This window comes from Argopecten irradians, chromosome 7 (genome assembly GCF_041381155.1).
Source record: "Argopecten irradians isolate NY chromosome 7, Ai_NY, whole genome shotgun sequence".
Classification (NCBI taxonomy): Eukaryota; Metazoa; Mollusca; class Bivalvia; order Pectinida; family Pectinidae; genus Argopecten; species Argopecten irradians.
In genome coordinates, this window is record NC_091140.1 from 1,685,962 (window position 1) to 1,701,461 (window position 15,500).

General features: G+C 38.3%; 1 protein-coding gene across 3 annotated transcripts in view; it reads right to left on the reverse strand.

Moving 5' to 3' along the window:
- The window catches only part of LOC138326998 (nuclear factor related to kappa-B-binding protein-like), a 56,390-nt gene that overhangs the window by 31,504 nt on the left and 9,386 nt on the right, over nucleotides 1-15,500 (reverse strand). For all 3 annotated transcript variants that reach the window (XM_069272958.1, XM_069272957.1, XM_069272959.1), the window contains 10 exons: nucleotides 15,355-15,422; nucleotides 9,072-9,197; nucleotides 8,263-8,375; nucleotides 6,783-6,873; nucleotides 6,323-6,536; nucleotides 5,713-5,815; nucleotides 5,290-5,416; nucleotides 4,955-5,144; nucleotides 3,360-3,420; nucleotides 2,631-2,805 (listed from right to left, as the gene is read on the reverse strand). In XM_069272958.1, coding sequence (XP_069129059.1) covers nucleotides 2,631-2,805; nucleotides 3,360-3,420; nucleotides 4,955-5,144; nucleotides 5,290-5,416; nucleotides 5,713-5,815; nucleotides 6,323-6,536; nucleotides 6,783-6,873; nucleotides 8,263-8,375; nucleotides 9,072-9,197; nucleotides 15,355-15,422 — 1,268 coding nt within the window. The remainder of the gene's footprint in view (nucleotides 1-2,630; nucleotides 2,806-3,359; nucleotides 3,421-4,954; nucleotides 5,145-5,289; nucleotides 5,417-5,712; nucleotides 5,816-6,322; nucleotides 6,537-6,782; nucleotides 6,874-8,262; nucleotides 8,376-9,071; nucleotides 9,198-15,354; nucleotides 15,423-15,500) is intronic.

Genomic DNA, 15,500 nt, shown 5'->3' on the forward strand with positions numbered 1-15,500 from the left:
TGGATATTAACAGAGCGTGTTCTTTGACTTTGTTATACCTACCCAGCGTGAGAATCGTGACAAACTACGGCCTGTTGGATATTAACAGAGTGTGTTCTCTGACCTTGTTATACCTATCCAGTGTAAGAATCGTGACAAACGACAGCCTGTTGGATATTAACAGAGTGTGTTCTCTGACTTTGTTATACCTACCCAGTGTAAGAATTGTGACAAACGATGGCCTGTTGGATATTAACCCTTTAAGCGCTATATACTCTTACTATACAAGGGGCCTCACTGTTGAATTAATTTGAAGAAATACAGAAATTATGAATACCTTTATTTAATGTTCAATAATATTTTTTCCATGCCATTTTCAATAATAGACATATATACAAATTTTGTTCAGTAGATGTTTAGGTTTACATAGATGGTAAATTTGTCTCTAAAAATTTGTCAGGTAAGGATTTACAGGTAAAAATTACAGGTAAATAAATACATTTTCTTCAAAATTCCATAAAGTAGGAGTATTTATAATGTAAATCACCTAACTATCATTCTTTATTCCTGTTCTTCAGCAAGGAATAGAATTAATTAGTGTTGGTGATTAATTGATTCATATTTCAGGTGTGAACAGGTAAATCATAGCTCTAGTTGACAGGTAAACATTGTCGTTGAATTATGAAATAAAACTAAGTATGTTGTAAATTCTGACTTTGTGATTATTATTTCACACATTTCTTGTGAGTTTACCTGTTCTGAAGGACTGATTCAGGAGGTAGATATTTCATCAGAGTCCTTGTCATTAGCAGGTAATAATACCTGGCGATAATATACAAAGGTATGAAGGTGTCGTTGTCACACAGGTGTAAGTTTGAGAGAATATTTTGGAAACGATCTTTAGACATTTTGTCTCCGAAAAATGGAGTAAAAATAACGTTCTCAGTTGCCCAGTAAGTATCGGTTTTATGGACAATCCCATCGCTATAACAAGACCAAAAAATACTTTCATCTCCTCGAGTGACACCTGTTTCCACTCGAAGATACGCGAGTGATTTCCTTGATGACCTTGATATTTTGCGGTCGGCGTATAAATCTGTTGGACAACAATATTTAAAAAATCGTCATTTAGAAATAAGTGGAAAAATCTATAGGTTCCTGATTTTCCATATTAATAATAAGTTTTGATTCCCTTGTAAACGGGACACAAAAAGGTGGCCCCGATGATTTCATCCAATCCTCCGCTTTGTCCGAGTAGTCTTCGTCGTCATTCTCGGGCGAGAAATCATCCATATCAATGTGAGCAATTACTGCTCCATTCCTAACAATATACTTGGGCCCAAAACCTTTGAATTGAGTTTAACTGTCACTATTTTTATTGAAGATATTTTCAATATTATCGTCTTCGTCACTGTCCCAGTCTGAGTCAAAAGCGGCCGCCATGATGGAATTTACGAATTGTTTACGTTTGCTGTCGGGGCCTGTTCAACATAGCATATCGTAGTACTCCCGCCGAGAGTATCAGTACATACACGCTGTTATGCTAGTGTGGGGCCTAAACAACCAATCAGAATCATTTTTATTTATAAACACGTGGATGGGAAATACCTAAGAGCCGTGTGAAAAAGGTTGTCAACAGAACGACATTTGCGGTGACCAACATTACGAGACCGATACTAGCGGAACGACATTTGCGGTGACAAGCGCTTAAAGGGTTAACAGAGTGTGTTTTCTGGCTTTGTTATACCTACCCAGTGTGAGAATAGTGACAAACGATGGCCTGTTGAATATTAACAGAGTGTGTTCTCTGGCTTTGTTATACCTTGCCAGCATGAGAATCGTGACAAACCACAGCCTGTTGGATATTAACAGAGTGTGTTCTCTGGCTTTGTTATACCTACCCAGTGTGAGAATAGTGACAAACGATGGCCTGTTGGATATTAACAGAGTGTGTTTTCTGGCTTTGTTATACCTACCTAGTGTGAGAATAGTGACAAACGATGGCCTGTTGAATATTAACAGAGTGTGTTCTCTGGCTTTGTTATACCTTGCCAGCATGAGAATCGTAACAAACGACGGCCTGTTGGATATTAACAGAGTGTGTTCTCTGACCTTGTTATACCTATCCAGTGTAAGAATCGTGACAAACAACGGCCAGTTGGATATTAACAGAGTGTGTTCTCTGACCTTGTTATACCTACCCAGTGTAAGAATCGTGACAAACGACGGCCTGTTGGATATTAACAGAGCGTGTTCTCTGGCTTTGTTATACCTACCCAGCGTGAGAATAGTGACAAACGACGGCCTGTTGTATATTAACAGAGCGTGTTCTCTGACTTTGTTATACCTACCCAGCGTGAGAATAGTGACAAACGATGGTCTGTTGTATATTAACAGAGCGTGTTCTCTGGCTTTGTTATACCTACCCAGCGTGAGAATCGTGACAAACGATGGCCTGTTGTATATTAACAGAGTGTGTTCTCTGACTTTGTTATACCTACCCAGCGTGAGAATAGTGACAAACGATGGTCTGTTGTATATTAACAGAGCGTGTTCTCTGGCTTTGTTATACCTACCCAGCGTGAGAATCGTGACAAACGATGGCCTGTTGGATATTAACAGAGCGTGTTCTCTGGCTTTGTTATACCTACCCAGCGTGAGAATCGTGACAAACGATGGCCGGTTGGATATTAACAGAGCGTGTTCTCTGGCTTTGTTCATGGCGTTTTCCTTGCTGTACACCCCCTTTACTGGTCCTACTACCGACTCGTAGCCATGCATTTTGTAGGTAAAGGCTTTATGAGGATTCTCAAATCGTCTTTTTTCCTGAAATGTAAGGCAAAACCTTAAATTTGTTAAAAAAAGAATGTGTTTCAAGATGGCTGTTGTAGCTACCGTCTTGGATTTCTGATTGACCTGAAAAAGTAACAACACTTTGTCAAGGATCATTTCATGCAAGTGTCAGCTAAATTGCACCAAAAGAAGTTAAAAATGTGTTTTCAAAACGGCAGCTGACTAGAAAAATAACAACACTTGGTTGGGATCATTTCAGGCAAGTTTCAGTGCAATTAGGCAGATAGAACTTGAGAAGAAGTTTAAAATGTGAAAAGTTTACTGTCAGCAAACAGCCCACTGTGGACAACGATGTTCAAAGCATGATGACTAGGTCATCCTGACTCCTCGGGTCAGATGACACAATACCCTCTCACCAACAACGGAGTGTATGCTTTGTTCACTTATCATTGTTTATAAAGCAGAAATGACTAGCAGGAGAAAGATGTTTCAGTTAATCACATACATTTAGATAAATGCTCTACTTGTCTTTGTTATATATTACATGTGGTTCTAATATATACATGTATCAGAACAAAGCTAGTTACCTGCTCTCTAAATGTATTCTTTTCCTCGTCTGACGTTGCCCGTACCACAAAGGATGTCCAACTAAAAAGGAAACAATTAATAACTGTAATGAAATACAAGATATATAGACTGCAAACAAACAAACTGTCAATCTGTAGCAGAAGTACCTTTACCATCCCAGACAAGCTCCTTTAATCAGAAAGACATGCGTTAAGTTTGACTGGTTTAATGGAATCTGGAGTGACCCTTGACCTCTTTAATTAATATACATTATGTGTTTATGAATTCATGACAGGACCTTTACCCTTACCTTTGTGACCCCTTACCTCTGTAACCCTTTCCTTTGTGACCCCTTACCTTTGTGACCCCATACCTGTATGACCCCTTACCGTTTGTAACCTCTTACTCTGTGATCCCATACCTGTGTGACCCCTTACCTCTGTGACCCCATACCTTTGTGATCCATTACCTTTGCGACCCCTTACCTTTGTGAACCCATACCTCAGTGACCCCTTACCTCTGTGACCCCATACCTTTGTGATCCATTACCTTTGCGACCCCTTACCTTTGTGAACCCATACCTCAGTGACCCCATACCTCTGTAATCCCTTACCTTTGTTACCCCTTACATTTGTGACCCCTTACCTTTGTGACCTCTTACCTGTGTGATCCCAAACCTGTGTGATCCCATACCTTTGTTACCCCTTACATTTGTGACCCCTTACCTGTGTGACCCCTCAACTCTGTGACCCCTTACCAGTACCAATTCTTCCGACCTCTGTGTGTGTTATTAACCTAAACGTAATGTCTTCCTATCTACATTTGTGACCCCTTACCTTCCTATCTACATTTGTGACCCCTTACCTTCCTATCTACATTTGTGACCCCTTACCTTCCTATCTACATTTGTGACCCCTTACCTTCCTATCTACATTTGTGACCCCTTACCTTCCTATCTACATTTGTGACCCCTTACCTTCCTATCTACATTTGTGACCCCTTACCTTCCTATCTACATTTGTGACCCCTTACCTTCCTATCTACATTTGTGACCCCTTACCTTCCTATCTACATTTGTGACCCCTTACCTTCCTATCTACATTTGTGACCCCTTACCTTCCTATCTACATTTGTGACCCCTTACCTTCCTATCTACACTTTTGACCCCTTACCTTCCTATCTACATTTGAGGTAGTGACCTCTATCACTATTTTTCTACATTTATTTAGTTTCAACATGCTGAATAGACAGAGGTGACCCTGACCCCTGACCTCTATCTCTGTAGTCCTACTTACCTTCTCTGAACTTTAACCTTTTTGTCTCCTTTACCGTCTACTTTCTAGGTATAGTAAGTAAAGGTGACCATGGCCTATGGCCTTTATCTATCAATTTCTACCTAACCTCTTGGAAGTGAAGATAACTACCTTCTAGGAGGTGGTGGTGACCCTGATGTGACCCTGACCCCTATCCCTCCTTTCCTACCTACCTTCTAGGAGGTGGTGGTGACCCTGATGTGACCCTGACCCCTGTCCCTCCTTTCCTACCTACCTTCTAGGAGGTGGTGGTGACCCTGATGTGACCCTGACCCCTATCTCTCCTTTCCTAGGCTACCTACCTTCTAGGAGGTGGAGGTGACCCTTGACCATTGTCGTTGAGTTCTGATGATGACTCCTTTTTATTTGAACACCAGTATTTGAACAGCTCTAGGAGGTTTTCATCAGAATCTCGACCGACACCAATCCATCGCCACTGCTGGGCTCGCTCCTTGTAGTCTACAAACGGTACAAAGTTGTCAGGTGTGGCACCTGTGGATAGAAATAACATGCCATCATACCATATTAGGAGTTTACATACAAACTAGGTTTTTAGAATGACATTGAACATTTCATGACTCCTACACTTTCTTCAACCAACTGCTTGCTTAATAGTAGAGGATATGTATTTACATACCTACAAGGTCCCCAGCTAAAAACTTGAGTGTTGACATGACACTGTCTACCCAGTTAGTCTGGAGATTGAACCAGGAATTGAGGGAACTAGTAGGTGCCTCCTGCCACTCTCTCACCTTCTCTTCTAACTGTAACAAAAATATCACAAATAATGCAAGATGTGGCTGGCATTAAGAGTAACTTCCTTATATTACTACAGAGAAACACATAACAACTTTAAGTGATAAAAGTATAATGCTAGCTTTATCATGTTATCTTTAGAAAATTGTAAGTTATAGCAAAATAAAATGAACAACAAAACTAAAACGACACTGGATCAGGTACTTGAAGAAATTGTTTACCATTACTTAAAGGAAGAAGTATTAATACAAATGTAAACGGAATCTGTCACACAAAGTTAGGTGAGAATGACAAAGTGACTTACATTAGCAGTAGTAAATTTTCCATCTTGGAACTCCGTAAGAAGATCCTTGATGAGACTAAAGAAGTTGTTATGCTGACCAAATGATAGTCGGGTTGGACAGGTGCTGAAAGGGGAAATAACCTTTTGAGGTTAAGTCTTTTGTGTTTACTGTTAACCAGTTTTCTTTCGCATGAAATTTACTTTCACAATTTCTGCAAAATTTGTGAAAGCTTTTCTCTGCGAATTGATATCTACAAGACATATATTGATTAAAAGTTCACTTCAATATTTATCCGCAAACGTTAATTTTTGAGAATTTGTTTTGAAAAGGAAATCGTGAAATTAAATAACTGTGAAAGACAGTTGGTTTACGGTAATTCATATAGCTATTAAAAGTGCATTATCACGATCATTACATATCAAATGAATTCAATGACATCTGAAATTAAAGGTTCTTTTACTAATCAATACTTTCAAGTGTACAGTAAGCCACATGATACTGATATGAAACGGAGATGGAAAGAAACAATTCATTTATTGTCTACATAATGCATTCAAGCTTGATCCGAATTCAAATCCAGCATGTTTCTTTATCAAATCAAATAAAACACTGTCCAATATGAAGACTTACTCGGGGAGCGGGAAGTCTGGGACTCCGTCGTCCTCACTCTTTAGGAAGCTATCATTCATCCCCAGGGCTGATCCTTCCTCATTATACCCCGGCTCAGATTTTATCTTCACATTTTCTTGTTTTATCTTCATAACTTTCTTAAGCTTTCTGTCAGATTTCTCTTTTAATCGGATCTTCTTTTTCTTTGATAACGATAAGGATGAATTTTCTGGAGCTGGAAAGTAAAACAGAAGTTCATGTACTTAGTACTCAAGGCTTACAACACATTAAATATCAAACAAAACTGCCTTGATTACAATAACATAAAGTCATACTTATAACAGACTTTTTGATTTTTTAATTACATTTTTCAAATCAAGCAATATCATTAAATTTTCTAAATTTTGGTTGACATAAAATAAAAGGAATCCTGCTAAAAACGTTTGGTTGTGATAAAATAATATCCTAATAAATAACGTACTGGGTTGGGTCTTTGGAGCTTTTCTACTAGCCTGACACCGCGCCATGATGTCTTGCATAGTGATGTTTTGGGTATTCAGCTCAGGGTATTCCTGTAATGTAATGACTCTCATGAATAAAGCATAATTCAGGGAATTATGAACATTTATAGAATATTGTAAAATAAAATAAATATTAAAAAAAAATATTATACAAATCTAAAATAAGTCATTTCTGTATTTTTTCCATATACTAAAGTGGTTTTCAGCGAGTTTTATAGCAAACAATATATATGTGTTTTGTGTGGTAATAATAATGATATCATAGGTATGGAAGTATTTGATTTATTGCAAATATTTGTTTTCCATTTTTTTCAATTTTTATATATAATACTATTTTCATTTTTATTTAATTTTTCTCGATATATTTTTTTTTTCCAAATCATACTACACAATATATGGGAATTGTATGATTCTAAGGATTTTTTTTTTTGTAAAATCCGGAATTTTCATACCTATTTCCGGTTCTGTCTATTACTATGACCCATCCAAGATGGCAGCCTAAACAAACGCTGCATGTGTTGTCTGTTCGACTGCTTTCATATTTCATTTTCATGTAAGTTAAGTATTGTCAGTGACTACTAGTGTTTGTTTTAAATAATGTACATCATGTTGTATCGAATATTTATTATTTTACCATAATATCCTTTCAAATTGATGGAGACAGCCATTGAACATGACCCATTTCATCTAAGGGCCCTGGATCTGACGGTAACAAAGGTGTGAAAAGACCAGCCAGATACAAATACCCAAGGGTAGCATTACTTATACAGGGCTTCAGTTACAGGCTAATTGTTTCACATCTCTTTTGTTAACATTAACAAGCTATAGACTCAATTGCTCTGCCCAAGCCGTGTCAAAACCGGCGACCAGATGATGGGCGTTTTGGAAAGATTGAAATGACATCCGTTTTTCTGGTCGCTGAATAGAGATATTTTGCGACCACGGGAAGGAAATTTCGTTGTCGCTGGTCGCGTTAAAGAGATGGTTGTTCAATAGAGTTAAAATATATAGTGAAAACACTTGGGAGGAATTGAAGTGGTCGCTTTGAGCAGAGGGTCGTTTAATACAGATGGTTGTTAGTACAGATTCAACTATAGTAACTTATCAAACTTATAGATGATGGTATCAAACCTGAAAACACATAACCTCGTGGTATCTTCATTTATCAGTGTTCTATTTCAATTCATAAAGCTACAGGTTTTGCCCTATCAATGGCTTCGGAATTTTTAAAAAAAAGAACAAAGAAAATTTTGGTCTTTATAGTCAGTCTTTACACAGATGTTGAATGTTGTGTTTCAATAATGACCAGATGAAATTGGTTTTGTTAAAGCAAATGACCGCTATACACACTGTGCCTTAATATTAAATTATTCTGGTTTTATTTATGGTAAAAATGAGCATGACACAATCACTGTTATTATATGATTATTGTAAACTTACCTCAGCTTCTAACTTTTTCTTTTTATGATTTTTTAACATGAGTAGATAATCTTGCTCTGATATTTCCACCGGACTAAAGGGGCGCTGTCGTTTGGATTGTGGTAACACTTCTCCTGGATCAAAAACACAAGAACTATTTACTTAGCTTCTAACAACAATCAGGAATATCAAACATTTTATAATATTTACATTTTGATTGCAGTCCCACTGTTTAACATTACCAAGCACAGTTGGCATTCATCAGTCTATGATCTGCCATCCACTTATTATAACATCATTATTATTGTGACTTCACAATTGTTGTGCCGGCGATCACGGAAGACGGCTGTTCAAATGGCATGTTCCATCTTTGACAATAATGAATTATTTATTCATTATAGATGCAAAATCTCTTGGAATTTCATCATAAAATCGTTATCAAATGTAAACATAAGCATTGAACTTCTTTCAGTTGGCATTTATAGCCAAAATGAATGCCAACTGAAAGACATTCAATAATTAAATATTCACTCAACAATCTTCCTCATATTTTGAATGTGTTAAATTCAGTGACACTTTATCAGTAATAAAAAGAACAATTTATCATGGAGATTTTATTTTGTATTTTGGTCAAGAGGGATACTGCTTTAGTAAATTTTGGTGATTTCAGGATTCAGTATCAAATGATTTAAGTTTTTTGTGGATGGTTGTTGTGATTTGGTGACAGGGAAAGGTCTTTGAGTAGGCAGACAAATTGGCTTTTTAAGACTGAGGGTGATTTTCTGGGCAGAGGAATCAATAGAAGATAAACGTGTTAGCGGGTAGGTTACCTGTTACATCTCCATTGACAGCAGGCTTGGCAGAGAACGTGGCGACTACACTGGGTATGGTGGGTTCAGGTGAAGGGATGGGACACAAGGATTTAAACAACTGCTTTTTACCTCTCTGTGTCGGACCTGTAACAAGGTATACACAATAGGCTTTAACATATTAACTCACAAATAACTATTAATTTAGATATCTTCACCTGCAACATATTCATAATTGTCAAATTAAACCAACAGGACAGTTTCAAGACTGTAAAGTGATGTTGTCTGAGTACAATAAGTTGTACCTTCTGGTAGTTGTGATATCATATAGTCACTACACCCAAAATATGTTACAATCACTGGATGGTACGACTGATTGTTCTCAAACCATGTCACTGACATATCTACAATCACTGGATGGTACGACTGATTGTTCTCAAACCATGTCACTCACATATCTACAATCACTGGATGGTATGACTGATTGTTCTCAAACCATGTCACTCACACATCTACAATCACTGGATGGTACGACTGATTGTTCTCAAACCATGTCACTCACACATCTACAATCACTGGATGGTATGACTGATTGTTCTCAAACCATGTCACTCACATATCTACAATCACTGGATGGTATGACTGATTGTTCTCAAACCATGTCACTCATATCTACAATCACTGTGGTATGACTGATTGTTCTCAAACCATGTCACTGACATATCTACAATCACTGGATGGTACGACTGTTTGTTCTCAAACCATGTCACTCACATATCTACAATCACTGGATGGTACGACTGATTGTTCTCAAACCATGTCACTCACACATCTACAATCACTGGATGGTACGACTTATTGTTCTCAAACCATGTCACTGACATATCTACAATCACTGGATGGTACGACTGATTGTTCTCAAACCATGTCACTCACATATCTACAATCACTGGATGGTATGACTGATTGTTCTCAAACCATGTCACTGACATATCTACAATCACTGGATGGTATGACTGATTGTTCTCAAACCATGTCACTGACATATCTACAATCACTGGATGGTATGACTGATTGTTCTCAAACCATGTCACTGACATATCTACAATCACTGGATGGTACGACTGATTGTTCTCAAACCATGTCACTGACATATCTACAATCACTGGATGGTATGACTGATTGTTCTCAAACCATGTCACTGACATATCTACAATCACTGGATGGTACGACTGATTGTTCTCAAACCATGTCACTCACATATCTACAATCACTGGATGGTATGACTGATTGTTCTCAAACCATGTCACTGACATATCTACAATCACTGGATGGTACGACTGATTGTTCTCAAACCATGTCACTCACATATCTACAATCACTGGATGGTATGACTGATTGTTCTCAAACCATGTCACTGACATATCTACAATCACTGGATGGTATGACTGATTGTTCTCAAACCATGTCACTGACATATCTACAATCACTGGATGGTATGACTGATTGTTCTCAAACCATGTCACTGACATATCTACAATCACTGGATGCTATGACTGATTGTTCTCAAACCATGTCACTCACATATCTACAATCACTGGATGGTATGACTGATTGTTCTCAAACCATGTCACTGACATATCTACAATCACTGGATGGTACGACTGATTGTTCTCAAACCATGTCACTCACATATCTACAATCACTGGATGGTATGACTGATTGTTCTCAAACCATGTCACTCACACATCTACAATCACTGGATGGTACGACTGATTGTTCTCAAACCATGTCACTGACATATCTACAATCACTGGATGGTATGACTGATTGTTCTCAAACCATGTCACTGACATATCTACAATCACTGGATGGTATGACTGATTGTTCTCAAACCATGTCACTCACACATCTACAATCACTGGATGGTACGACTGATTGTTCTCAAACCATGTCACTCACATATCTACAATCACTGGATGGTATGACTGATTGTTCTCAAACCATGTCACTCACATATCTACAATCACTGGATGGTATGACTGATTGTTCTCAAACCATGTCACTGACATATCTACAATCACTGGATGGTACGACTTATATATTCTCAAACCATGTCACTGACATATCTACAATCACTGGATGGTATGACTGATTGTTCTCAAACCATGTCACTCACATATCTACAATCACTGGATGGTATGACTGATTGTTCTCAAACCATGTCACTGACATATCTACAATCACTGGATGGTATGACTGATTGTTCTCAAACCATGTCACTGACATATCTACAATCACTGGATGGTATGACTGATTGTTCTCAAACCATGTCACTGACATATCTACAATCACTGGATGGTATGACTGATTGTTCTCAAACCATGTCACTGACATATCTACAATCACTGGATGGTATGACTGATTGTTCTCAAACCATGTCACTGACATATCTACAATCATTGGATGGTACGACTGATTGTTCTCAAACCATGTCACTGACATATCTACAATCACTGGATGGTATGACTGATTCTACAATCACTGGATGGTATGACTGATTGTTCTCAAACCATGTCACTCACACATCTACAATCACTGGATGGTATGACTGATTGTTCTCAAACCATGTCACTGACATATCTACAATCACTGGATGGTACGACTGATTGTTCTCAAACCATGTCACTCACATATCTACAATCACTGGATGGTATGACTGATTGTTCTCAAACCATGTCACTCACACATCTACAATCACTCGATGGTACGACTGATTGTTCTCAAACCATGTCACTGACATATCAACAATCACTGGATGGTATGACTGATTGTTCTCAAACCATGTCACTGACATATCTACAATCACTGGATGGTACGACTGATTGTTCTCAAACCATGTCACTCACACATCTACAATCACTGGATGGTACGACTGATTGTTCTCAAACCATGACACTGACATATCTACAATCACTGGATGGTATGACTGATTGTTCTCAAACCATGTCACTCACATATCTACAATCACTGGATGGTATGACTGATTGTTCTCAAACCATGTCACTGACATATCTACAATCACTGGATGGTACGACTTATATATTCTCAAACCATGTCACTGACATATCTACAATCACTGGATGGTATGACTGATTGTTCTCAAACCATGTCACTCACATATCTACAATCACTGGATGGATGACTGATGTTCAAACATGATATCTACAATCACTGATGGTATGACGATTGTTCTCAAACCATGTCACTGACATATCTACAATCACTGGATGGTATGACTGATTGTTCTCAAACCATGTCACTGACATATCTACAATCACTGGATGGGATGACTGATTGTTCTCAAACCATGTCACTGACATATCTACAATCACTGGATGGTATGACTGATTGTTCTCAAACCATGTCACTGACATATCTACAATCACTGGATGGTATGACTGATTGTTCTCAAACCATGTCACTGACATATCTACAATCACTGGATGGTATGACTGATTGTTCTCAAACCATGTCACTCACATATCTACAATCACTGGATGGTACGACTGATTGTTCTCAAACCATGTCACTGACATATCTACAATCACTGGATGGTACGACTGATTCTACAATCACTGGATGGTATGACTGATTGTTCTCAAACCATGTCACTCACACATCTACAATCACTGGATGGTACGACTGATTGTTCTCAAACCATGTCACTGACATATCTACAATCACTGGATGGTATGACTGATTGTTCTCAAACCATGTCACTCACACATCTACAATCACTGGATGGTACGACTGATTGTTCTCAAACCATGTCACTGACATATCTACAATCACTGGATGGTATGACTGATTGTTCTCAAACCATGTCACTCACATATCTACAATCACTGGATGGTACGACTGATTGTTCTCAAACCATGTCACTCACATATCTACAATCACTGGATGGTACGACTGATTGTTCTCAAACCATGTCACTCACACATCTACAATCACTGGATGGTACGACTTATTGTTCTCAAACCATGTCACTGACATATCTACAATCACTGGATGGTACGACTGATTGTTCTCAAACCATGTCACTCACATATCTACAATCACTGGATGGTATGACTGATTGTTCTCAAACCATGTCACTGACATATCTACAATCACTGGATGGTATGACTGATTGTTCTCAAACCATGTCACTGACATATCTACAATCACTGGATGGTATGACTGATTGTTCTCAAACCATGTCACTGACATATCTACAATCACTGGATGGTACGACTGATTGTTCTCAAACCATGTCACTGACATATCTACAATCACTGGATGGTATGACTGATTGTTCTCAAACCATGTCACTGACATATCTACAATCACTGGATGGTACGACTGATTGTTCTCAAACCATGTCACTCACATATCTACAATCACTGGATGGTATGACTGATTGTTCTCAAACCATGTCACTGACATATCTACAATCACTGGATGGTACGACTGATTGTTCTCAAACCATGTCACTCACATATCTACAATCACTGGATGGTACGACTGATTGTTCTCAAACCATGTCACTGACATATCTACAATCACTGGATGGTATGACTGATTGTTCTCAAACCATGTCACTCACATATCTACAATCACTGGATGGTATGACTGATTGTTCTCAAACCATGTCACTGACATATCTACAATCACTGGATGGTATGACTGATTGTTCTCAAACCATGTCACTGACATATCTACAATCACTGGATGGTATGACTGATTGTTCTCAAACCATGTCACTGACATATCTACAATCACTGGATGGTACGACTGATTGTTCTCAAACCATGTCACTCACATATCTACAATCACTGGATGGTACGACTGATTGTTCTCAAACCATGTCACTGACATATCTACAATCACTGGATGGTACGACTGATTGTTCTCAAACCATGTCACTCACACATCTACAATCACTGGATGGTACGACTGATTGTTCTCAAACCATGTCACTGACATATCTACAATCACTGGATGGTACGACTGATTGTTCTCAAACCATGTCACTCACATATCTACAATCACTGGATGGTATGACTGATTGTTCTCAAACCATGTCACTGACATATCTACAATCACTGGATGGTATGACTGATTGTTCTCAAACCATGTCACTGACATATCTACAATCACTGGATGGTATGACTGATTGTTCTCAAACCATGTCACTGACATATCTACAATCACTGGATGGTATGACTGATTGTTCTCAAACCATGTCACTGACATATCTACAATCATTGGATGGTACGACTGATTGTTCTCAAACCATGTCACTGACATATCTACAATCATTGGATGGTACGACTGATTGTTCTCAGACCATGTCACTGACATATCTACATTCACTGGATGGTATGACTGATTGTTCTCAAACCATGTCACTCACACATCTACAATTACTGGATGGTACGACTGATTGTTCTCAAACCATGTCACTGACATATCTACAATCACTGGATGGTATGACTGATTGTTCTCAAACCATGTCACTCACACATCTACAATCACTGGATGGTACGACTGATTGTTCTCAAACCGTGTCACTGACATATCTACAATCACTGGATGGTATGACTGATTGTTCTCAAACCATGTCACTCACATATCTACAATCACTGGATGGTATGACTGATTGTTCTCAAACCATGTCACTGACATATCTACAATCACTGGATGGTACGACTGATTGTTCTCAAACCATGTCACTCACACATCTACAATCACTGGATGGTACGACTGATTGTTCTCAAACCATGTCACTGACATATCTACAATCACTGGATGTACGATGTCACTGACAATCTACAATCACTGGATGGTACGACTGATTGTTCTCAAACCATGTCACTCACACATCTACAATCACTGGATGGTACGACTGATTGTTCTCAAACCATGTCACTCACACATCTACAATCACTGGATGGTACGACTGATTGTTCTCAAACCATGTCACTGACATATCTACAATCACTGGATGGTATGACTGATTGTTCTCAAACCATGTCACTCACACATCTACAATCACTGGATGGTATGACTGATTGTTCTCAAACCATGTCACTAACATACCCTGTATTCTAAGAATGCATCAAAGTTTTTCAAATCCTGGTTGATATAAATCTTTTCACAGAGTGAAAAACATAATGATCAGCCTCTTTCTTTATTTTGATGTGCGATATATACAAGGCTACGTGTGATGACTGCATTGTTAAGCCCAGATACTCACTATCGTGTTCGTCCTCCTCTGATGATGTGTCCTCCACCCCACACTCCTCTCGTACCTCCTTCATCAATCTGTAATATAACAAACATTATAATATATAGTAGTAGTAGCTGGTGGCTCCCTAATAACAAACATTGTATTATAGTGGT